Raw genomic sequence first — 23,515 nt, 5'->3', positions numbered from 1 at the left:
GGTCACGGGTTATACGAAAGCCTGGACAGGAAGAACTATTTCTAAAGTTGTTAAAAATCTAGCACGCGTTTAAGTAGGATAATTCATATATTTGTAAAATGTCGAACTGCGTGGTTTGCCTTTGAAGATCGCGTTATGTTTTTTTTTTGTAATATTGCAGGCATCTTGGAAATATAATTTGCTAATAATTTCGCATCATTCATATCCTAAAAATTCTATCAGAAACGCCGAACCTACCTGAAGTAGATTTTGGTCGATGGCTGGACAGCTTTGTCTGTGTTGGTCCTGATATTTAGGTTGAGACGGCTCCAACATTCTGATCTTACCCCATCGATTAAAGAATAAAGCAACTGCCACGATCCAGAGAAAAAGAACCAGAAGAACAATGAAAGTCTCCTCAATTTTGATCATGATAATGCCCGCCTCCGGAATACCTGTTTCAATTCATTTCGATACAATCAAGACATTTTAAAGCGAACAGATATAAATTCCAAGTATTATTTTTTTAACTTCGTCTCTTATCGAACAGATTTTTGAAAGGCCTTATTGAAATTTCAACAATGCGCCAGACATACAGTCATGGACAAAAATAATATTACGATATTAATTTAGACTAACATCTAAGACAAATCTTCGAAATTTTATGAAAAAAGTGAAATCATTCCGTCATTTCGTAATCTTTTTCTGTCATTCTAGCAGAGAAGACATTATATAACCATTATAAAACTTTCGATGATCTCTCTATAAAATACATTTCAATGTTTCTTTTTGTGGATTTTCAATATTATCATTTCTTTCCCTACTGAAAGAAGTTTCACTATGTAAGCGAAATAGATACGATATAGAAAATTCCTAGGGTGAATGTATTTATACAGGGTATCCCAAAAACGTCTCGCAATCCGGAAATGGCGGGTTTCTCGGATCATTTGAAGCAGCTTCTTCCTTTACAAAAATTTTCTCCGAGGCATCGTTAACGAGTTATTAACCAGAAACAGTGACCAATAAGAATCGAGTACGGCTGACGCGAGGCGGCCAAGCCAACCAGCGCGCGAAGCCCAGTTCCGCTCATTGGCTCGGTCGCCTCGCGCCAGCTGAGCTCGCTTTTCATTGGTCACTGTTTTTCGTTAATAACTCGTTAACGGTGCCTCGGAAAAAATTTTTGTAAAGGAAAAAGTTGCTTCGAATGACCCGAGGAAGCCACCACTTTCAGATTGCAAGACATTTTTAGGACACCCTGTATATCGGAGAGGAAATGATGGATGTGGTAAATTTTTCCAACCAAAGACGCGTAATCGTTTATGTACATTTTGTTGCAACACTGATATAATTCTTTAAATGTCAATTTTGATTGTACTGTAGCGTACGCTTAAGCGCGCAAGATGCGTGCAAGAAGTTCGGCAATTAAAGGGGTCAACGTGATCAGTACCAAATAAACGTGCGATAAAGAAAATTTCATTTTTTTGGTAATTGTTGCGTTATTTTTACAATCGTAGCATCAATGAAATTCTTCCGTTTAAAATCATTCGATATACAATGGAAATCGGACTAATTTAAACTGCATTCGGGTTAATTAATAAACAATCTATAATAATAAGCTTGGAACGAAAGGTTCCGTCGCAAGACGGCACGGTCGCGCTGCGGGGGCAGGGGAGCATACCGCAACAAGCCAACAGTCACGTAGGCTACCGCCGCGACTGCGGTCGCGGTCGCCGAAGTCATGTGAAAGTGCGGACCAATTAACATAGAGCTCGCGAAAAGCGGACCGTTGCGCGCTAATCAGCGCCGCGGTGAGCGAACGCCGCGACAATGGGGACACTCTCCATGGCCCGCGCTATGTTACCAAAATCGCGAGCGCGACACAGATCGAACAGCGTTTCGTTTGTCAGCGTTAGCATTCCATGTCGCGCACCGAACAGTGCGGATGTGTCTACACCACGCTAGCTTGTCTACCTCATTGTGCTTACAGCACTTCCTTGCGTCGCTTGTACTGCTTAATTCAGTGCAGTTGCATACACTTCTAATTTTTTAGTGCTTCTTCGATCTGTGAGTGAGTGTATTGTACGATAACCGGTCCTTCACTCCCTTTCCAACCCTAGTCCCTCCTCCCCCCTTCTCCTCATATTCCCTTTTCCCTTCCCCCTTAGTAACCTCTTTATCTTTTCTCTCTTTTGTCTATCTTTCTCCTTTTCTACTCTTCCTTCCTCTCTCCTATTCTTTTCTTCTTCTCCTCCCTTTTTCTTCTCTTCTCTCTTCTTCTACTTCATTTTCTCGACCTTCCTCTTTCCTACCTTCTCTTCATTGTGTCCTCCGTTCTCATCTCTTTCCTTTCTCATCAATCTTCTGCCCGCAGTACACCACCACAACCACCTCCAAATCTTTTCACTCGCAACTCAATCAAAACCTCGTTAATCATTTCATTTTCATTCCCTCTTAATTCTCCATACGTCAAAATCAGTGGTGCCACCTACTAAGAAAAAATTATCAGGTCAAGCCCGGCGACAAATATGACCGTATAATCCGGAAATTACAATCAAGACCTGGCCTCAGACAATCACTCAAAGCCTCCGGCCAATCTGAGCAGCAGAATCCTCTGAATATCGCAGAATATGAGCACGACTATGACAACCCACACATAAAAGAAAAACCATATACGTATATTAGTTTGCAGAGGTTTACATCCACTAAAACTGACGCTTTAATATCGAAGTGTGCAGTTTGCAAGTGGAAAATTTAGATTCCCAAAAGACTAAACTCGGGAACTTCGGTTGTAGAAATATCCGTTTTGCAGTTATTGAAGAGATATTTGCAATATTCGGCCAGAGTGGTGTCAATCTCATGAGCATGACGTCACAAGATGGCCGCCGCTAACAGTTTTTCGTAAATATCGAGAGATTTAGAGCTCGAATCGAAAATTCACAACCGAAGCAACCGAGATAATGCATGTACAAAGGCAATGGAGTGTATTTTCAGTTGATTACTTACTTAATTAAGACATACGGCTAGTGGATCTGAAACACCACCTCGAGGTTCCGACATTTTTCACTACTAGCGCCACAGTTCTCTTCCAACCAAAAAGATGCACCATAGACGTGCTTGTCAGTGACTATAGTTAGTTGCAGTCGATAATACAGATTGACAAGTTACATAGTTTTATACTTCCATTCAAAATATTTCGGACCAGGGGAAGGTGGCATGCGGGGCAGTCCCCATATTCGTGTGCGGCGCGGCAGTTACAGCAGCAACGCTCGTCGAATATTGTAAATATCTCAAGTATAATAAAAAAATGGCCATTTCTACAACCGAAGCGACTCAGCTTAGACTTTTCGGAATCGAAATATCCAACTCCCGAACTGCTCACTTGAATATTAGCACGTCCATCGTAGTTGATATGAACAGTTGTCACGAAGATATTTTGCCACGCGCTAGGTTTCTTGACCAGGGGAAGGTGACATGCGGGACAGTCCCCATACTCGAGCGGCACGGCAGTTACAGCAGCTACGTTCGTCGAAGGAAACATCACCGGTGAGTTCTGGTCTTAATATTACTGCTGACCATGAATTTAATCTTGGTTCATTCATGGTGTCATAGCAGACAATCTTACTAGTGCCTATACTAACGAGCCCAGCATGCCTAGCTTGAACAATCGTCCCCGAAGCCGTCGTGCTCTAAAGCTCCGTCGCTATCTCTCTCGCGTAAATCTCCTTCCTCTCAGCCATCTAAAACTCCGGAACTAGTAACGGTCAGACCCCCGGAGCTATTTACCAAAAAGCCTTCAGCAAACCGATCAACTAGCAGTTGCAAAAAACCGTGTATCATTTTCGAAACTCATATTAACCAGTTAACTGTGGCGATCTCTTTGCAAAGCGCCCCTATCATTAAGAAACTCAAGACCAAGAAAGCTCCTGGGCCTGACCGCATAACTGTTCCCATGCTCAAAAACGCGTCAACCAAAATAATACTCCAGTTATATTACATTATAAAATCCGCATACATAGCAGGCTATTACCCCACATTAGCAAAGATCATCCCGGGTGAACCCAGAAATGCACCCAATAACTTCAGACCCATTAGTCTCCTACCGTTATGTGGCAAAATTATGGAGAAATGTATATTTCACCTAATTCTAAACACCGTAACAGATCGTAACATCTCAATCATATAACAATTCGGTTTTCGTAAAGGTCACTCCACCACTCATCAAATCCTCCGTTTATCGCAACTGATCACCCAGCAAATGAACACTCGTCGTTACTCTGTACTAGTCCTACTAGACCTTGCCAAAGCTTTTGACTCGGTCTGGCACGATACGCTGCTATATAAATTGCACCGCCTCGGCTTTCATACACACATCATCCGAATCATTCAATCCTACCTCACCAACAGAAAAATTTTGGTCCAAATCACCGGCTACTAATCTAGACATCACATCATTCCCGCTGGAATCCCCCAAGGATCTATCCTTGGTCAGATTCTTTGAACTCGTATATCAGAGAAATTCTTAGAACTTGTATATCAATGACATCCCTACACAAGACCAATGCTCCTTGGTACAATTTGCTGACGACACCGCCTTGTTAACATTATCCTGGCAACTCACAGAACTCCTGTCTCACATGCAAAAATACCACAACTCCGTGGACTGTTTGTTCAAAACCTGGAAACTCCTAATAAACCCATCCAAAACTCAAGCAATTCTTCTTACCCTCAGACGCAGAGAACCAAATCGTCAATTACCCCTGCTGCACATCCAGCAACATGCACTTCCTTGGTTTCCAACAGTTACTTACCTCGAGCTCAAAATTAATCGAAATCTCAATTGGTTAGTCACCGCCAAAGACAGGGCCACTAAAGCTATCCAAGCCACTTACAACCTCATGCACGTCCTTAATCCCAATCGCGTCTCAGTCTAAAGCTAAGACTGATGATATCCAAGGTCTGGATCAGACCCATACTCACATATGGAGCCACGCGTCTGGTGATCCGCGTATCCCAAAACTCAGAAGCTATTCCGAATACTTACAACAACTCAAAACAAAATCCTAAAAATAATAACTGGTTTTCGCCGCCGTTTTCCTATCGAAACACTCCTCCGAAAAACTGAAATCCCCAATATAAACGTCTACCTCTATAATCTTATAGCCAGATTTCAAAACTGCCACCCACAACAACCCATTAATTTCCCACACAGCGACTTACGGTAGACTCAAAATCCCCTATAGAATCAAAATCGAATTTCCTTTCGCATTTCTCAACCTGGATTGCACACGTTTAACTCTTCGGGGTTTTGCTCAACCTTAATCGCTCTAACGGCATGCTGGGCCCGACCCGCCCACGAAAACATCGAAACTCTGCTTATCTTCTCATAGTGATTTACTCCCTCTAATCACCTACAATCTTTACATAGACACACGCTTGTAATTCTCTCGGCCTCTTTTTTCAGTTCACACCACAAGGCTTACACTAACCTCCCACACAGGACACGCCCCATAGCAACATCATATACTGTACTGGAGCCTCAACCCTCACAATCGATATAATTACACCGTCAGCAAGCTGCACTCACAGGCTCTGCCCACTGCAACACACCATAAAACTCTTACCTCACCTAATCGCTAACAATCTTTCCTACAATCCAACCTCTGTTGACTCAATTCTTACTTACATTTACTTACACTTACTTACCTACATAGCAATCAACCTACATAGCAACCTACATCCCCAATCTCCTCTTCCTTCTTTCCTCCTCCCGCCCCACCTCTCCTCCACCTCGCTCATCATGGAGTTTTTTGCAAATTTTCTCCACAACTCATATTCCTTACAGATACTTACTTCATGTAGTCAACACCATTGACGTCACTTATTCGGCAAGCCGGCACAGCTGGCAGGAACGAATACACCTCGCCACAACTTATAAAAAAAATACAACTGATCGAGCAGCGTTTCGTTAATTAGCATACTTCACTGTAGCCCAGAAATCTATTATTTCTCGAGCCTTTAACTAATACTTAACTCCGCTCTCTAATAATTAACTCAGCTCGACTTGTTTTCTCTCACTTCCACAATACACCATGGTAACATTAACACTACACACTCAATTCAACACCCCTCGCTTCCACATTGTTGATCTACCTTACCCTCCTTTCCTTTTTCCCTCCATCCTTTTATCATATTAATCAATATAATTGTTTTAAGTTGGAGTCTTTTTGCAAATATTTGTTCTCCAACCACTTATTCAAATGAATTTTACATCCTGTAGGCAACTCCAATCACTGGTAAGCCTGGTTTACGCGTCGAATAAACGATTATCCGCGAACGAGTCTCAGTCATCCCTCGTGATATCCACAAGTGCTTCGGATTATCAGTGATTAATTAAGTGATCAGTGTTTGGTGACAGTGCAGTGAAAGATCAGCTGTACGTTGTACGAGGTCAGTGCCCTTCGACATCGAGAGCCACAAGTCCAGCCAGCAAATGCATCCTGAACTAAATGGCTGAGTTTCTTATTGATAATATTTTTCATATTTCTCTAATAAACAAATCCTTTACGTCCCTTAACGCGATTATTTATTATTAAATCAGCTTTGCGAATCATTCGTTGAACTGTGTTCGGACACGGAATTATTTAAATTAAAATATCATTTACGAACTTTGTTAATCTTCACTGTACACCTTGCATAAAAATTTCACATGTTACACACGAGGTGTCATGCACACTAGAAAATTAAAACGGCCGTCACGGTTAAATTACTTATTATTGCGGGTCCGAAAAATTAGTAAATATTCTTCAGACGTTCTAAAGTAAAGGTGAACAGCGTTTTTCTTAAAAATATCACTGTTACGTAGTAAAAAAAAAATCCGGAATGTTCTCGCTTCGTCACTTGTTCAATACTTCGAACGCGGCTCGAGTCCGTCCCGACCATCTGTCAAAGCCTCATGCTGCGGGCTCTCGAACTTCGCGCTGTCACCTCTCATTGGTCAGTGTTTTTCGTTAATAACTCGTAAACAAAGCCGCAGATTGCATTTTTGCAAAGGAAAAAGTTACTTCAAATGACCTCAGCTACTATTTTTATGAGATACAGTATAACAAATAATCGATTTTAAATTAATTAATAAGAGGTTTGATAATCTTTAGCTTTAATAACCTTTAGTAAGCGACGGGGCATGCTATTTAGTAATTTTTCCAAAATATTTGCCGTAATTTTATTCCATTTGCTTTTTATGGCTGCAATGAAGTCCGATTTTCTATATCGTTGATTTCGTGGAATTTGTAGCTCTAGTTCATCTCATAGATGCTTTATAGAATTTAAATCTGGACTCTGAGGTGACCAAAGGATTACCGAAATACCATTTTCTTCAAAAAATTTTTTATCTATTTTTGCCGTGTGTTTCGGATCGTTATCGTGTTAAAACACGCAGGACTGAAATAAATCTTCATTTAATAATTCAATATATTTAGCAGCAGTGTCAGTCTTCAATCAATAATAGTTAAATTACCTACTTGGATGTCATTAAAACAACCCGCCTTATATATTTTCCTTTTGTTTGAATTCAATTCGAATTTCGATTAATCGCTCCAAATTATCGATTTCCAAAATGAAATCGGCTTATTGTAATGTTCTTTAACAACAAAAAAATGCGCACATAACGCAGGGTCAGTCCACTTTTGTACAAAGATTTTCTTAAGCGTTAAGTAATGACTGTGCTTAATCCGTTACTAAATCTTTCTTAAATGTTTCCTGTAAACATTCTGTAAAGGGCCTACAGAAATATGGCTTACACGGATGCCAGATGTATTCGGCACTCGTCCATATTGGTCATCAGATGGATACCGGATATATCCGGCGCTCGTACCGAAAGGGTTAATGCGAGGTTTGGTTTTTGCGTGATCGATATTAGTAGAGAAAGATTTTTTTTATTTATTCTGCAGGAATGAATGCCGTGTTTGTGATCGGGCACGCAACGCGAATTTCCGGAAGGCAATACAAAATAGTACTAGGTACGTGATCGTTGAATCGTGGCATATCGCCTCCGAATCGCCTTCGAATCGTTACAGTGTATTCATAGTAATGTACAGTGGCTCACGAAAGTGTTCGAACGCCTTTTGAAACGCAATAACTTTTTTAAAACTGAACTAAGGGACTTGAATTTTTTCAGATGATAGCGAGACTAGTTTACCAGATGATGACCAAAATCCTTTTTTTTTAAATTTTGCTATTATTTGGAATGACAAAAAAAAATAAAAAACTCTCGTTTTTAAACTTTTTTATCTGAACCCATTTTAAATTTTCGTTATAACGAAAATTTAAAAAATGCCTCTCGTAGATCTCGGTAACTCATATGCATGCTGAAAATTTCATCGAAATCGATTAACCCAGAGTCGAGCTACAACCGTTGAAAGATGTAAGAAACTACAGATTCCTTCCAGTTTTTTGGTCAAAATCGTGATAAAACTACGATTTTTGCCATCTTTGATTTGTTATAACTCATAACAACGTCAAAGTTCCATACCAAAAATGTTTTACGCGTTTGTTTTTTATGTATAATCATGATTATTTCGCTCTTATTATGATTTCCGACCAATTTTATCAAAACATAAATGAGAATAGCGTGTCATATTTTCTGTCCTGAACTGTATATACAAACGTTCGAAACAGTTAACCCTTCGAATACAGTGCCGAAGCCATTTTTAACCTCCTAGCTTTAGGCTCTCCATCGTAATCTCCATCAATTTGCAGCGGAGACATCTGTGCGCATTTCTATAGATGTTATCTTGATGCGGCTCAAACTCCCGCATCGGTGAAATAGCAATGAGAGTCAGAAATGACTCTGGCACAGGACTCAATGCCCCATCACCGGGAGGGTTAACTAACTCGCGCAGCAGCTAAGAAAGGGGCATAGGAGAATGTCTGAAGTTATTTCAATGCTTTCTATAATATTGAATGAAAACTTAAAAACTAGAGTTTCTCAGACTTTTCAAGGTTTTCTACTTACCGTCCAGGTAGGTAGAATTATTTTGAACGGTGACATTCGATTTCGGTGACATCAAACCAACCAGACCGACATCCTGCGAAGCTTCCTTCAACTCTAGTCGAATCTCCGTCATATATGTCCTACGCAAATCAGGCCAGTGCCAAATATTAGTGCGAATCGAATGTAAGTAGTTTTGCACAACGCGTTAGAAAATAATTCAGCTTAACATCGATATTTCTACGGTACAAGTAATATGAGTAAACTGTGATTCGTTATATATTTATGGCATGTACAGATTTTTAAAATAAAGGACAACATTTAAATTAACAAGGTTGATCCGGACTTGAGTGGCCGAAAAGAGTCGCCGAATATCGCACAGCGCTGTGCGAGAAGTGATAGGTTGAAGAGAAACTTGTAGGCGCGAGCGAATATTTAGCTGAACTATATTTAACAAGTAAAGCGGACTATATTTGAGATGCATGTTGAACGGAAATATACAAGAAGACGAAATAAGAATAAACGGTATAATGAGACAAACACCTGTACTGAACACGTTGAAATATAATGAAAGGAAACACGGTAAGGAAAAGCGAACGAGAAATGAGAAGAGAGTTCTGTAACTGTTCCTTAGAACGATCGAACGGGAATCGGCACAGTGAGAGGCGTCTTACTGTCTTCAGAACGTACGAGTGCGAGAGACCGAATTCGCGAAATACGAGCCTGATTCTGGGAAATTCGTCTGGTCGCTGATTGGGTTCTCAGAATCACCCAATTATGTAAGCGCGAGAATTGGAGAATTGCACTGGGTAATCCTGGGGAGCATGGAGTCGCGAACGCAAAACAAACGCAGCGCGAGACAAGTGTCATTATACAACAGCAGATGGCGGGAACGTGCTCCCGGTGTGGGGACGTGGTTCCCCCACTCCGACCACCTGCGCATGGCGCAGGCGCGGCGGCTCTCTGACCGCCATCACGAGGAGCACACTCACCTCCTCGTGGCTCTCCGTCTCTGAACCTCGAAGTGTGCACACGTATAGTAGGGAACCTGGAGTATTTAATTTCACACTGAACCCCACATTGGTGACCCCGACGTTCGATTAAGAACGCATTTTTCCGTGTGCATCAACGTTGACGAGATAGAAGCCTACTGCCGCCGGCCAATTGTGCAACTGGAAGGGACTGCGTGAAGCCATCGTCACCGGCGCCTTTTCATCGATTTCCAGCCGGAAAACCACCTGTGGCTTCGACCACGTGGAAGACTACGCTGGCTCCGGAGGTTCCCAGCACAATTCCTGGACGGCCTGCTCCCCGCTGAGGTAAAGCATAAAGCCACCGTCACCGGCGCCTTTTCGACACGGTCCGCCCGTAACCATACCGTCCGGAGACCGCAGGATTTCCTGGGGCCCGGAAGATCGGGTGATACGCAGTTGCGGACGGAATCTACGCCACCGGTGCATATTCGGTGAGATATCGCCAGTAATTTCACCGTCCGAAGCTCTCGGAACTCACCGAGACCCCGGAAACGCGCGTGTCGAATATAATGCCGTGATTCAGCACTTTTGCGCGGTATGGCGGCCATCTTGCTATGATTCAGCACTATTGCGCTGAGCGGCGGCCACCTTGGTGTGCGCGTGCGATAGGGACAGCATGGCAGCCGACAAGAGCACGGACGCAGCGGCATCGGACAAAATTGAGAGCTACCGCTCTTCCAAAATGCCCACGTTCTATCGTGAGGACCCGGCCACTGTGAGAGACTTAATTATGAAGGTGCCGCGCCCACCTAATATATATACCGATATTTTGTGAAATATCTGGTGAGACGATCCGCCCATAGATTCCCGCGAAGTTACGAAGGACAGTCCTTGATACTGTACATAATCTGGCTCATCCGAGTGCCAGGGTTTCCGACAGATTAATTAGACAGCGGTACATTTGGCCCAACATTCACCGGGATGTTGCTCGGTGGTGCAAGCAGTGCATTAAATGTCAGCGAGCTAAAGTCTCACGGCATACTAGCCACTTGCCCGAGCACTTTGTTGCCCCGGTGGTCGATTCGACCATGTCCATTTGGACATTGTTGGCCCGCTGCCCGTGTCGGACGGGTACAGTTATTGTTTAACGGTCATTGACCGATTCTCCCGCTGGGTAGAGGCTGCTCCTCTGCGGGACACTTCGACGCAGTCGGTGGCAAGAGCGTTCTTCGAGACGTGGGTGTCGCGCTACGGGGCTCCCAAGGTCATTACTACGGACCAAGGAGCCCAGTTCGAGCCGCGACTGTTCTCAGCCCCGCTGTCGCTAATCGGGTGTGTGGGAGATCCTGGTCCGGCGAGATTTGCGCCGACCACCAAATTGTAAATTTCAATGTATGTAGTAGCCCATAAGTCAATTATAAGCGTTCGAGATACCGTCCCAGTAGAATTAGTACGCCATAAGATGTAAAATTTTTATATTTTTGTTAATAAAATGAGTACGTTCACACTCGGGGGGGAGTCTGTGGGGACGTGGTTCCCCCACTCCGACCACCTGCGCATGGCGCAAGCGCGGCGGCTCTCTGACCGCCATCACGAGGAGCACACTCGCCTCCTCGTGGCTCTCCGTCTCTGAACCTCGAAGTGTGCACACGTATAGTAGGGAACCTGGAGTATTTAATATTACACTGACCCCTACACCGGTCTGGGGACCTGGTTCCCCCACTCCTCAAGGTTCGACTGTACCTTTGAATACGGGCGTGTGGCGGCGTTCTCGCCCGTCGTCCCGCGGAGAGGCAATGCTTCGCTCTCTTTCTCGTTACGTTCGTCGAGTTATGAACTCGTGAAAGGGAACTGTCTAGTTTTATGGCGGTGGCGGTCTGTGGCCACCCAGGGTTGAGAGGCGACCCCCGAACTAGTCCTCGCGAAGGTTGTTGCTACTACCGAGTCGATGGGTGCGTCGACGATGAAGGCATTTTAGACCGTCAGTGCGTCGTACATGTAGTACTTCGCATAATGGCGAGGCCCGAGATTAAGCATGCGGGCTGTGGCGTGTTCATGTACAGCATTGAATATGCTGTACTACTCCCTAGCGGGGGACTGTTGTCACTTGTGGCTGCAGTCCCCCGCGTTACGTTATGCGGTTTTTCTGGTCTAACTGGAATGCCGCATTCTCGTTGTCTGAACACGCCACGAAGCAACACGCCGTCGGATTGAATGTTGCTGCTGAGTCGATAGGTGCATCGGCGATGAAGACACTTGAGACCGTCAGTGCGTTGTACATGTAGTGCTTCGCATAATGACGAGGCCCGTGATTAAGCAAGCGGGCTGTGGCGTGTTCTTGTGCAGTATTGAACATGCTGTACTACTCCCATCCGGGGGACTGTTGTCACTTGTGGCTTCAGTCCCCCGCGTTACGTTATGCGGTTTTTCTGGTCTGACTGGAATGCCGCATTTTCGTTATCTGAACACGCCACAAAGCAACACGCCGACGGAGTGAATGCTGCCGAGTTGACGGATGCATCAGATGCATCGGCGATGAGGGTATTTGAGACCGCCAGTGCGTTGTACATGTAGTACTTCGCATAATGGCGAGGCCCCTGAACTAAGCATACGGGCTGTGGCGTGTTCATGTACAGCATTGAATATGCTGTACTACTCCCTACCGGGGGACTGTTGTCACTTGTGGCTGCAGTCCCCTGCGTCACGTTATGCGGTTTTTCTGGTCTGACCGGAATGCCGCATTTTCGTTGTCTGAACGCGCCACGTAGCAACATGCCGCTGGATCTAGAAATCGGGATGCAACCAATCACCTGGGCAACCCAGGCCGCAAGGGGCAAACGTGCCCTAGCCACACTTGAGCCTCCACGAAATAAGGTACCGCTGGATAGCTCGTATTCTCAAAACGCAGCGAACCGAACGAAGTGTGGTGGAGAGGAAGAGGCAGCCTCTCCGACTGCTGTCTCCCGCGTGTTTGCCGTGCGTGGCGACCCTTGTCGTCGGAAAAGAGGATCCTAGGATCTGAGGGGGCCCTCTCCTGCGGGTGAGACGTCCCCAACACGTACCTTTGGCCTCTGCTTTGGCTAGATGGGAGGCTGGACGAGAAAAGCAGCCCTGGTCCAGTCAATCGGCTTGGAACGACCATACGCTTCGGCGAGTGGGTTCTGACGGGTGAGGACGCGGGCTGGGTTGAGTAATCGGCCCAGTCAGCAGACTATGTCCGGTGCGTAGCCCTAACCCAGCCTGATGGCGGGTTCCAAAATGTGTGGGTCGGTGGTGGCCGGGGTGCGTACCGGATGAAAGAAAGATTCACGATATGGGATCAAAAAACTTACAAATCGAACGACCTAAGTCGGCGGGTCCAGCTCCTACTCGGAGTGAAGCCGTCGCCACAGACGCGGAAGCTACAACAGCAGCTGTCAGCCCTCCTGCGTCTGCGAAAAAGACAAGGTCCGGGAAGGTGTTAAACATCGCCAATCCTCGTGTGACCTTAGAGAGATGCGTGACACCCACGCGAGCGGTCTCGGTGAAAACTGAGGCCACGGAAGAAGGCGCGCCGGACACCGGTAACGTGGGGACAGCGCCCAAGTCGGGGGACTCCCCTGGCCGCAAGGCTGGGAAGGAGAAACCCAAGAAAATCGAACGAGTCAAAGACACGCTCGTGAAGGTGCAACCGGCACCCGTGCGTGTTGAAGACCCCGAAGGTGGCGGTTGGAAAACCGTCACCAAAAAGTCGAAGCGTGCCAAGCCAGTCGCACCTACTGGCAAGGCCGCAGCAAACCAGGCCAGGAAATCGAAGGGGACGGTTTCCGGGCATAAGGTACGGCCTCTCGATCTCGTGAGAGACGAAGCCTTCAGGCGAGTATCGGAGATACGGACCTTTTGCTTTCGACCCGAGTCGAAAGTCAACAAGGAGTCCGGGTCGAAGATATTAGCAGAAGTCGAAGCACTCAACGAGTTGGTTCAGGAGCTGATTCAACGAAACAGCTTCGTCGAAGGGCAACTCGCCGCGGTCAGGGCGGACCTAAAAGCGCGTCCTGCCGTAATGAGTGCGGTGCGACCTGGGCCGTCCAAGGGAACCCTCCCGAAGACGGTCTCCAATGCCGCGCAGTTGACCTACGCCCAAGTGGCAAAGGTCAACCAGTCAGCTACTCCGGAGGCGAGAAGACCACCGACACAATACGTGGTGCGTATCTTCCCGCCAAAGGATAAAGGACAGAGCAGCGATGCTACTAAGAGAGCTGTTCTGTCGATCGTGAAACCTGCGAAGGAGGCGATCCGGGTCAGATCGGTTCGACGCATCCACTCCGGTGGCATCGTCGTCGAAACCGATCGCAAGGAGGACCTAAAAGCCTTCGTAGGGAATAAGAAGCTGGCGAGTGCGGGACTGTCCGTCTCCTTACCTAGCAAACGGGACCCCGAGGTCCTGATTTATGATATTCCGAAAGGGATGGGCAAGGAGGAAATTGCCTCCAGTCTTTGGAGGCAAAACCTCTCTGAGGCGTCCCAGAAGGATGTGCCTTCGGGTGTTCGGGTCAGTCGCATGGCTGGCAAGACCCCGGAGACAGCCAACTGGGTAGTGGCCGTCAGTCCGCAGATTCGTCGGCGGCTGGCGCAGAGAGGGGACCGGGTGTACCTCGGGTGGAGTTCCTGTCGTGTGCGGGACTTCATACAGGTCACCCGATGTTATAAGTGCCAGCGCTTCGGGCACACGGCGAAGCGCTACAAATTCAAAGAGGATGTCTGCGGACATTGTGCCGAAAAAGGGCACGGGTATGCGCTCTGTAACAGGAAGAGCAAGCCTCCGGTTTGCTCCAACTGTAAAGACAGAGGGCGACCATCTGAACATAAGTCGCGAGACCCGGCCTGCGCCTCCTATCAGGAAGCGCTGGTTTTGGAGATGTCTCGCGTCAGACAAGAATAATAATTTGAATTGAATGGATAGTACAAACGACCGGCAACGCTCGAGAGTCATACGGGTCATGCAGCATAACATGCAGCGGGCCCAAAACGTGACCGACGAAGTCCGGACTGAGATGCATAGGCGAGGGGTAGATGTGTTGCTTGCACAAGAGCCATATAGCTGGCGGGGTACTGTGCCCGGGCTAGGCTTGAGAACGAGGCTGATCACGGCAGGCGATCCGGTGATGGCTGCAATAGCGGTCAGAAACCCGGATCTAACCGTGGTCAAAGTCTCTAACTTGTGCGACACGCATTTGTCCTGTGTCAGCATCTCGGGTTCGTTTGGGAGCTTCTTCCTGATCAGCCAGTACTTTCAATGGTCCGATGACGTTGAATCAGGTCTGGCGCGGTTGGAGAGAGCTCTTTCCGCACTTAAGCATAACCGAGTCATTATCTCTGCCGACGTTAACGCAAAATCAGCCCAGTGGGGCAGCGCGGAGACGGACGTGAGAGGCCGTAAACTCGAAGAGTTTATCGTGAGCCATGGCTTGGTTGTCTTGAACGAGGCTGGAAACGCTCCGACGTTTTCCAGCCCTAGTGGACAGTCATACATCGACGTCACACTATCGACACCTGATATTTACGACAAGGTGCGAGGTTGGAAGGTCCGCGAGGACCTGACGACCAGCGACCACCGAGTCATAGAGTTTTCTTTGAGTTTTTGCGCCGAGGACGGTGCTGCCGAAATTAGTAGCAACAGCAGCACCAACCGGAACGGATTATTACCAAGGTTCCGACTCCGAAGCGCAAAATGGCCCGAGTTCGACAAGGCGCTGCAGGAAAGTAAGAGGAGTATATCCCCCAATCCATTGAACAATAAGGGGGAAGTCGAACATCTAGCACAGGAGATCGAAAGAATGATCGTCCAAGCGTGCGACTCCTCAATGCCAACCAAGCAGTGGCATTCAAAATCCGTCCCATGGTGGACGGCCGACCTGACGAGGCAAAAGAGGCGAGTCTATAAACTTAGACGAGCCTCGCAGAACGCAGCATGTTCAGAGGAGCAGAGGGCGGCCAAAAGGACCGAGTATCTCAAACAGAGAAAGGCCTACAAAGCCGCCATCAAAGCTGCTCGGTCGCACAGCTGGCGTGCATTCGTGACCGAGCAGGGAAACAAGGAACCCTGGGGCCTCATTTATAAGATCACGAGGCAGAAGATGACAGCCAGCACGGTCATCTCAAATATAAATCTTAACACTGCCCAGGGTTACACTACAGACTGGGACTCCACCGCTTCCGCGCTGCTGGAGGGGTTAATTCCGGACGATAGCCCCGCGAATGACTCCCCGGATCATGCGCGAGTCAGGAGGGAAGCTGCCATCGAGCCGGAGAGTGAGGACGCCAGTCCCTTCACCCTCTCGGAGCTCAGATCGGCGGTCAACCGACTGAAGAGCGGCAAGTGTCCAGGCCTAGATCGGATCGAGCCGGAGATTCTAAAACATTCGTTTAATACGATCTCACGCGAGCTCCTCCGACTCTACAACGGATGCCTGGCACACGGAGTCTTTCCCGTGGAATGGAAAGTCGGGTCCATCATTTCCATCCTTAAAGGACCCGAGAAACCTGAAACGGAGATAAAGTTCTACAGACCAATATGCTTGCTTTCGGTCGTAGGCAAAGTCTTGGAGAAGCTAATCGCTACGCGATTAGCTAGTTCGTTTTTGCACCCCGACTACGCCTCCGATCGGCAATACGGATTCAGGCCGCATCGATCCACGACTGATGCCGTGGTAAAGATGAGGGAGCTTGCGTCCGGTCGAGAGGAAAAGTACGTCGTGGGTCTGCTCTTCGACATTGCTGCGGCCTTTGATAATGTCTGGTGGCCAAGCATACTCAACGCGTTGAGGAAGCGAGGCTGCCCAAAAAACCTATTTAGATTGGTGGTCGACTACTTCGACGGCCGCGTGGTGACTATGGTGTCTGATCGCGGTGCAGTGCGGAAGAAAGTCACTAAGGGCTGCCCACAGGGATCAATTCTTGGTCCGAGCTGTTGGAACTTAGTCTCCGACGAGGTTCTACAGCTCTTATCGAACGCCGGGCTCGCTTGCGAGCCCATCGCCTATGCAGACGACCTTCTTGTCTTGATCTTTGCGAACAGCAGGAAGGGTCTAGAAAGCAATGGCCAATTGGTTGTGGACACCATTTCTCGCTGGTGCGACCAGCAGAAATTGTCGCTGTCTGCAACCAAGACCGAGATGATATTCTTGAAAGGCTCTCTCGACAGAGAGAGGCCACCTGTGATAAAAGTAGGAGGTCGGAATATTGCCGTCAAGGACTTTGTGCGTTACCTTGGCGTGCATTTTGACTCTGGACTGGGTATCCATTCCCACGTCGAGTATTTGAATGCTAAGTCCTTGCGAACGTTTAATGCGCTAGCAAGGATTGCTAAGTCGAACTGGGGATTGGGATATCGGACGATGCGTACTTTGTACCGCGGCTTGTTTGTCCCAATCGTCACGTATGCTGCCGCGGGCTGGGCAGACCGCCTTACCTCTGGGACGAGTAAAGTGCTCACCAGGGCGCAGAGGCATGTTCTGCTTGGCTGCGTCAAAGCCTACAGGACAGTCTCCACTGATGCGATCCCCGTGATCGCCGGGGAGATACCTGTGGACTTGGCGATAGCGGAGTTCAGCTGCGTGTACAAAGCCAGGAAGAAACTCGGGTTCCAACATGGAACCTATCAAGTGAGTCAGGCCGAATTGGCTGACGAAGTCGTCACCGAAGCCCAAGTTCGCAGAAGGCTGAGGGAGGCGACTTTAGAGATGTGGCAGCAGAGATGGTCGTCCTCGACGAAGGGTAGGGAAACCTTCCAATACTTCGGCGAGGTATCAGACCGACTCTCAGCGAGCTGGATCAGAGTCGACCATGATGTAGCGCAGTTCTTGAGCGGATACGGAGACTTCCGTGCAAAGCTCAAGACGTTCGCCCTGGTCGACGACGAGTTGTGCGAATGTGGAGAGGAGGAAACTCCAAACCACGTCCTCTACGATTGTCAGCGTTACGTAGAGGACAGGGAACACCTACGCCAGGCGGCGATTCGAGAAGGATTTCAGTGGCCAATCGACAAAGCCAGCCTGGTGTCAGAGCAGCTGTTTAAGGAGTTCCGGAAATTCGCACGATCCGTGAGTAAGACTAAGAAACGAACATAGAACGAAACTGCATACGGAGCGTGGACTCGTCCAGCTCCGTCGATGTACGGCATGCTGGGCGAACCCCTCGGGGTTCGTCCCCTCGGGCCAGGCTGAAGCCCCTCTTGCGGAGATAAAAGACTTTAACACTACTCCGTAAGAGTGCCTGGATTGGGTTGGACTCGAGGTGGCAGTGGGAGTAGCACGCTGTCTTCCCCTGATACGATAGTGAACGAGGGTAGAGCCCGAACACCAGGCATAAGTCGCAAGAGCGGCCGGTATGGTCCACCAAGGACTTAGGTACGGCCCGTCTCTCAGAGACCACAGTTTAGACGACAACACTAACTGTCTAGTTTTATTTCGCTAGTCCCTACCTCCCGTGGGCGAGTTGAGACCCATACCGGTTTTTCGTTCTTTAGAATTTTTCGTTTTCGGTCTCGATAGCAAATACTGGTATTATAAACCCCATGATTTCCAAAGGCCTCCACGATCTGAGGCCCGATGGCCAACAGCTTCCTGACACGTGCCGAGCAAGCCTGGAGGAAAGCCCGTTACGCGTCACGGAATGACTGACATGATTGACCTGATTGGTTAAGCGTCTGCCGTGGCGTTTTCAGGCCGCGGAACAAATTTTCCTACAAGGTATAAAAGTGGAGAAACGCCCACTCTCGCGACGTTTTTAATCAAGTAATACGATGGATAACTTTCACTGGTTTTCCTTGGGTGAATGCAGGATCAGCTAATCATTAGGAAATGTTAGTATGGACTCGCAACCTTAATATTATAATTTCGATACAATCCAGGCGGTAAGATTGTATCGTGGATTTATTTAAGGATTTATAGTACTCAGCAAAAACAATAAAAAAATTTAACAAACATGGGTCCAAAAGTCAATTATTTCGACAGAAAATCGACTTTTCCTATCACCTGATTTTTTCGTGTGACTTCACAATTTGTTTAATGTTAGAAAAATATTTCAGTGAAAATACATACAAAATTAATTTTAAAGTAATCAATTAATTCATATTTTAGAAGTCGTAATCTAATTATCGAAGAAGGAAAAGAGAAAAAGGAGGGAAAGGAACATGGGCCCGAAAGTGAGTTTAAGCATAAATGAGGAGAAAATGGACGAGTACGTGTAGGTTAAGTCTATATTCGTTGTAGACTGAGTTCATGTCGTGGCCGAGAAGACTGATATTAATTAATAAACTGTGACGTCATTTCCTTTTTCGCAAATCATAAAACGCGGACAGAGGCGACTCAGGGATTCTAATGCCCTTAGGCCGGGCCACGCACGGTAACAGGTACCATCATCAAATCGGAAGACGAACTGACAGGAATGCGGGTCCGATTGATCAGAGACAGAGCGTAAGTTCTAACCTCTCATGCAGTTTCCGCTAGATCGCTCTATAGACCGAAGCGGTCACACCCAACAGACACGCGCGCGCGTGCGCACGCACACCTCGCTCTCCGCACACATTCTTAACGCGCACGCACTTCAGTCACTGCATACATGAGTTTATACAGTAGAACCCCTCCTATATTTTAATTAATATAATGACAAAGATGTCTAAAAAAAATTCTTGGACATCGGAATGATTGCACTTCTAACATTAAAGTTGATTTATTTAAATAAAGATCATCAAGACTGATATGTTACCTACACATTTATGGATTTTATATATTTTGAATGACTAAACTCTTACTACAGTAAATTTTCCCTAATTGTCGTTCAGCTTGTGAACAAAAATGGACAACTTGGGGAGAGGGGGATACGATTATTCGAGCCTCGTTTTTTATAGTCGTTGATTGTCAACAACTATAAAAAAAGGAAGCGCGAGGCTCAAATAATCGTATCTCTTCCCAATCCCATATTGTCCATTTTTGGTTCCAAAACCTCAATAACCATGTAAAATGTTATTTTTAATTATTTTATAATAGTTACTTAACTGTGGGACAACAAGTTTACCTATTACTTGTATTTACGAAGAGTGAATGAGGAGTGAATGAGACGTACGGAGAACGAGCGAGATAGTGCAAATCGGCAGGTAGTAATGGTTGTCGATGCGCGATGAAACAGCGTAGCGTCTACGGGAGCGTCAGAGGTGAGGATAGGCGGGCCTAACGGTGAGCCCCTGTGCCGTCTTGGGACTTGTTTCGTGACCTGACCACGATATGCGGTCTACCCGGCGCAAGACGCGATTTCCGAAAATCCGATGCGGAGCACGATAGGATATATCGGTATGAGACACCGAAGGGAGTATCGCGCGAAATGCAAAGATTTCTCCGGACGAAGCTAGACCCTGGTACACAAGAGACCGATGAGATGCGATTAGGATCCGAGGGAACCGATACAGGAATAGCAGAGGGCAGCCCTTGCAGCAAAGCGGATATCGAGGTATGAAACGACAGCACCCGAATAAGGTTCTAGATTTCTCTAATCGGGTAAAATCTTACAAATGAAGCGGTCACGTAGCCAATCATTTCCAAGCGGTGATGGTAGAGTAACACGATACCTAATAAGAAAATTCTCAAAAGTCGAGAGATCGCAAGACACAGATGTTCGGCGCAATTACAATTGGACTGTCGAGTTTGTTATCGGCGCGAGACAAAAATTATCTAAAAATATTATTTTTTCTCAAAAGGTGTCGTCCTTATTAATATAAACTTAATAATGTAATCTCTTCTTTTGGTTTATCTTGCTGACATAGGATTTTTTTTCTTGACACTTTACCGTGAAAATTATTGTCCCACAATATCCGCCAACATAACAGAGGATGAACCCATATTTGACAATTTGGGAACGTAAGTAGCAGGATTTTTCTTTGATTAAGAAGATTTATAGCTGTTTCTTCTCGTATATTCAATTTTTTTGGACGACCTGAACGAGACTCGTTTGCAACAGTTCCTTGGGTTTCTGGCTTTATACAGGGTGTTCCAAAATTATTTTAACATCCGAAAATGAAGGGTAGCTGAGGTCATTTGAAGTAACTTTTCCCTTTGCGAAAATGCAATCCGCGGCTTTGTTTACGAGTTATTAACGAAAATCACTGGCCAATAAGAGGTGACGGTGCGAGAGAGAGAGAGAGAGAGAGAGAGAGAACCCGCGAGAGAGTCCGCAGCACGAGGCTTTGACAGAAGGTCGGGACGGACTCGAGCCGCGTTCGAAGTATTGAACAAGTCACGAAGCGAGAACTTTCCGGATTTTTTTTACAACATAACAGTGACATTTTTAAGAAAAACGCTGTTCACCTTTACTTTAGAACGTCTGAAGAATATCGGGTGTCATTTCCTCGGACAGCCGAACGACGAACAAAAAGGACCCACAGTCAAGGCCTGAATTTTTCGGCAGTGAAACGTCGACTTCCGAACGAAAGCGTCGAATAAACGATTATCCATGAACGAGTCTCAGTGATTAATTAAGTGATCAGTGTTTAAAAGTGAAACAGTGTTTGAAACAGTGCAATGAAAGCGAACTTCGTAAATAACCATACCAGAGTTTCCTCCGACAGTATCCCTCCAATGTTGCGGTCATCGACCTGGGATCAGCTGTTCGTTGTATGAGGTCAGTACGTACGAGTCAGCAAATGCATCCTCAACTAAATGGGTGAGTTTCTTATCGGTAATATTTTTTATATTTCTCTAATAAACAAATCCTTTACGTCCCTTAACGCGATTATTTATTATTAAATCAGCTTTGCAAATCATTCGTTAATTTTCATTGCACACCTTGCATAAAAATTTCATATGGAGTGAACATGACACGAGGTGTCATGCACACCAGAAAATTGAAACGGCTGTCACGGTTAAACTACATAAAAAAGTTAAACTACGAAAAATTAGTAAATATTCTTCAGATGTTCTAAAGTAGAGATGAACAGCGTTTTTCTTAAAAACATCACTTTTACGTAATAAAAAATATCCGGACATGTTCAATACTTCGAACGCGGCTCGAGTCCGTTCCGACCTTCTATCAAAGCCTCGTGCTGCGGACTCTCTCGCGGACTCTCTCTCTCTCTCTCTCGCACCGTCACCTCTCATTGGCCAGTGTTTTTCGTTAATAACTCGTAAACAAAGCCGTGGATTGCATTTTCGCAAAGGAAAAAGTTACTTCAAATGACCTCAGCTAACCTCCATTTTCGGCTGTTAAAATAATTGTGGAACACTCTGTATTTGTAATGTATTGTAGACTTACCTCTATTCAGAATTTCCGCGATTTCACTACAAGTTTTCCATCCGTATGTAACTTAAGTATTATTTCACGTTCACACTTTAGCGTTTCTGTGCTTGCATTAACCCTTTGCACTCCGCTGTCCCCTCTCATGGGACATCGTAATTCTAGCATATCACTCGGATGTTCCCTCTCGTGGGATATTAAAGTTTATTAGTGATTACGGGGAATTGAGTTATTTCAGCGCAACTTTTTGAGACATGCATGTTTCCCTGAAGTTTTCTCTTGAAATGGCACAAGAAATCAAATCAAAATATAGTAAAATTACTAAGATATATACAAGAAATGTCAGCGAGTTTTAACGAGAACGTGAGAGGCGTGCTCACGACGCTCCGAGCACTTCAAAGACGCCACTTGAAAAGAGCGATAAGGCAAGTTTGTAGAAGAAAGATCGGTATGCGAACATAGCACGCACTGTATAGTAAGATTTATAATCATAAAATCTGGAGGAAAAGATTTTCAAAGCTGAACTCAGTCTGGTTTGAAGCATCGAGCGGTATAGATAGATCTAACTAGTGAGAAAATCGGAAAAGTGATACTTCTCTTGGTAAATAAATTGTTTGGTAAAAGTTTTTTTGGTAGATATTATCTTGTGAGTTAGTAATAACAATTATCGTCCAAGCAACAAGGTGACGAGATAAAGAGTTCGCATAGATAGCGATTATAATTAATATATAATATAATAAATTATAAAAAATAAAATATTGATTTTTTTGCAAATTTCTCGATTTCAGCCAATTCATAAAAGTCCAATATCATTATAATATGTTAGTTAGTTCCAAAACCATACTAAATAATACGAGGGTCTGTAAATACCCGTTTCTGCCAAAAAGTGGCGCTGAGTAGCTGGTAGCCAACGTCCAGAATAGTTCGGAGTGCTAATTATTACGCTGCACGATTTAACGTTACTCTTACTCAAGCGACTACATAGAATCAACAGAATGTCTATTGTTTACATTTGGTGTGTTCTAGACTGTATCTCTATAGAGGAACTACGTTATGGCCAAGATAAATTAATTCTACGCCTTCTGTCTCCCTCGCTTCGCCGTGTTCATCATTTTCACGCGTTACCAATACAAGTGGATTTCAGGAGGTCATAGAAAAGCGGGAACTTCGGGCGAAGCAAGCGCCTGTGCCGAATCGACGGACTTGTTCTGAGCAACAGACAGTACAGTTATTTTTAGTAATAAGTACAATAATTTTCTTCAGTACACAAAAAAATGAAATCAGAAGTGGTATTCTTATGTGTATCTATCTT

General features: G+C 45.8%; 1 protein-coding gene across 2 annotated transcripts in view; it reads right to left on the bottom strand.

The window, feature by feature from the left end:
• LOC117219885 (uncharacterized) overlaps positions 1-23,515 on the bottom strand; it is a 45,021-nt gene that overhangs the window by 11,949 nt on the left and 9,557 nt on the right. For both annotated transcript variants that reach the window (XM_033469425.2, XM_033469426.2), the window contains exons 2-3: positions 8,990-9,108; positions 238-434 (exon numbers count right to left, since the gene is read on the bottom strand). In XM_033469425.2, the coding sequence (XP_033325316.2) occupies positions 238-434; positions 8,990-9,101 (309 nt within the window). In that variant the 5' untranslated portion in view covers positions 9,102-9,108. The remainder of the gene's footprint in view (positions 1-237; positions 435-8,989; positions 9,109-23,515) is intronic.

This window comes from Megalopta genalis, chromosome 1 (assembly GCF_051020955.1).
Source record: "Megalopta genalis isolate 19385.01 chromosome 1, iyMegGena1_principal, whole genome shotgun sequence".
Classification (NCBI taxonomy): Eukaryota; Metazoa; Arthropoda; class Insecta; order Hymenoptera; family Halictidae; genus Megalopta; species Megalopta genalis.
This window is presented reverse-complemented; position numbering and strand designations above follow the sequence as displayed.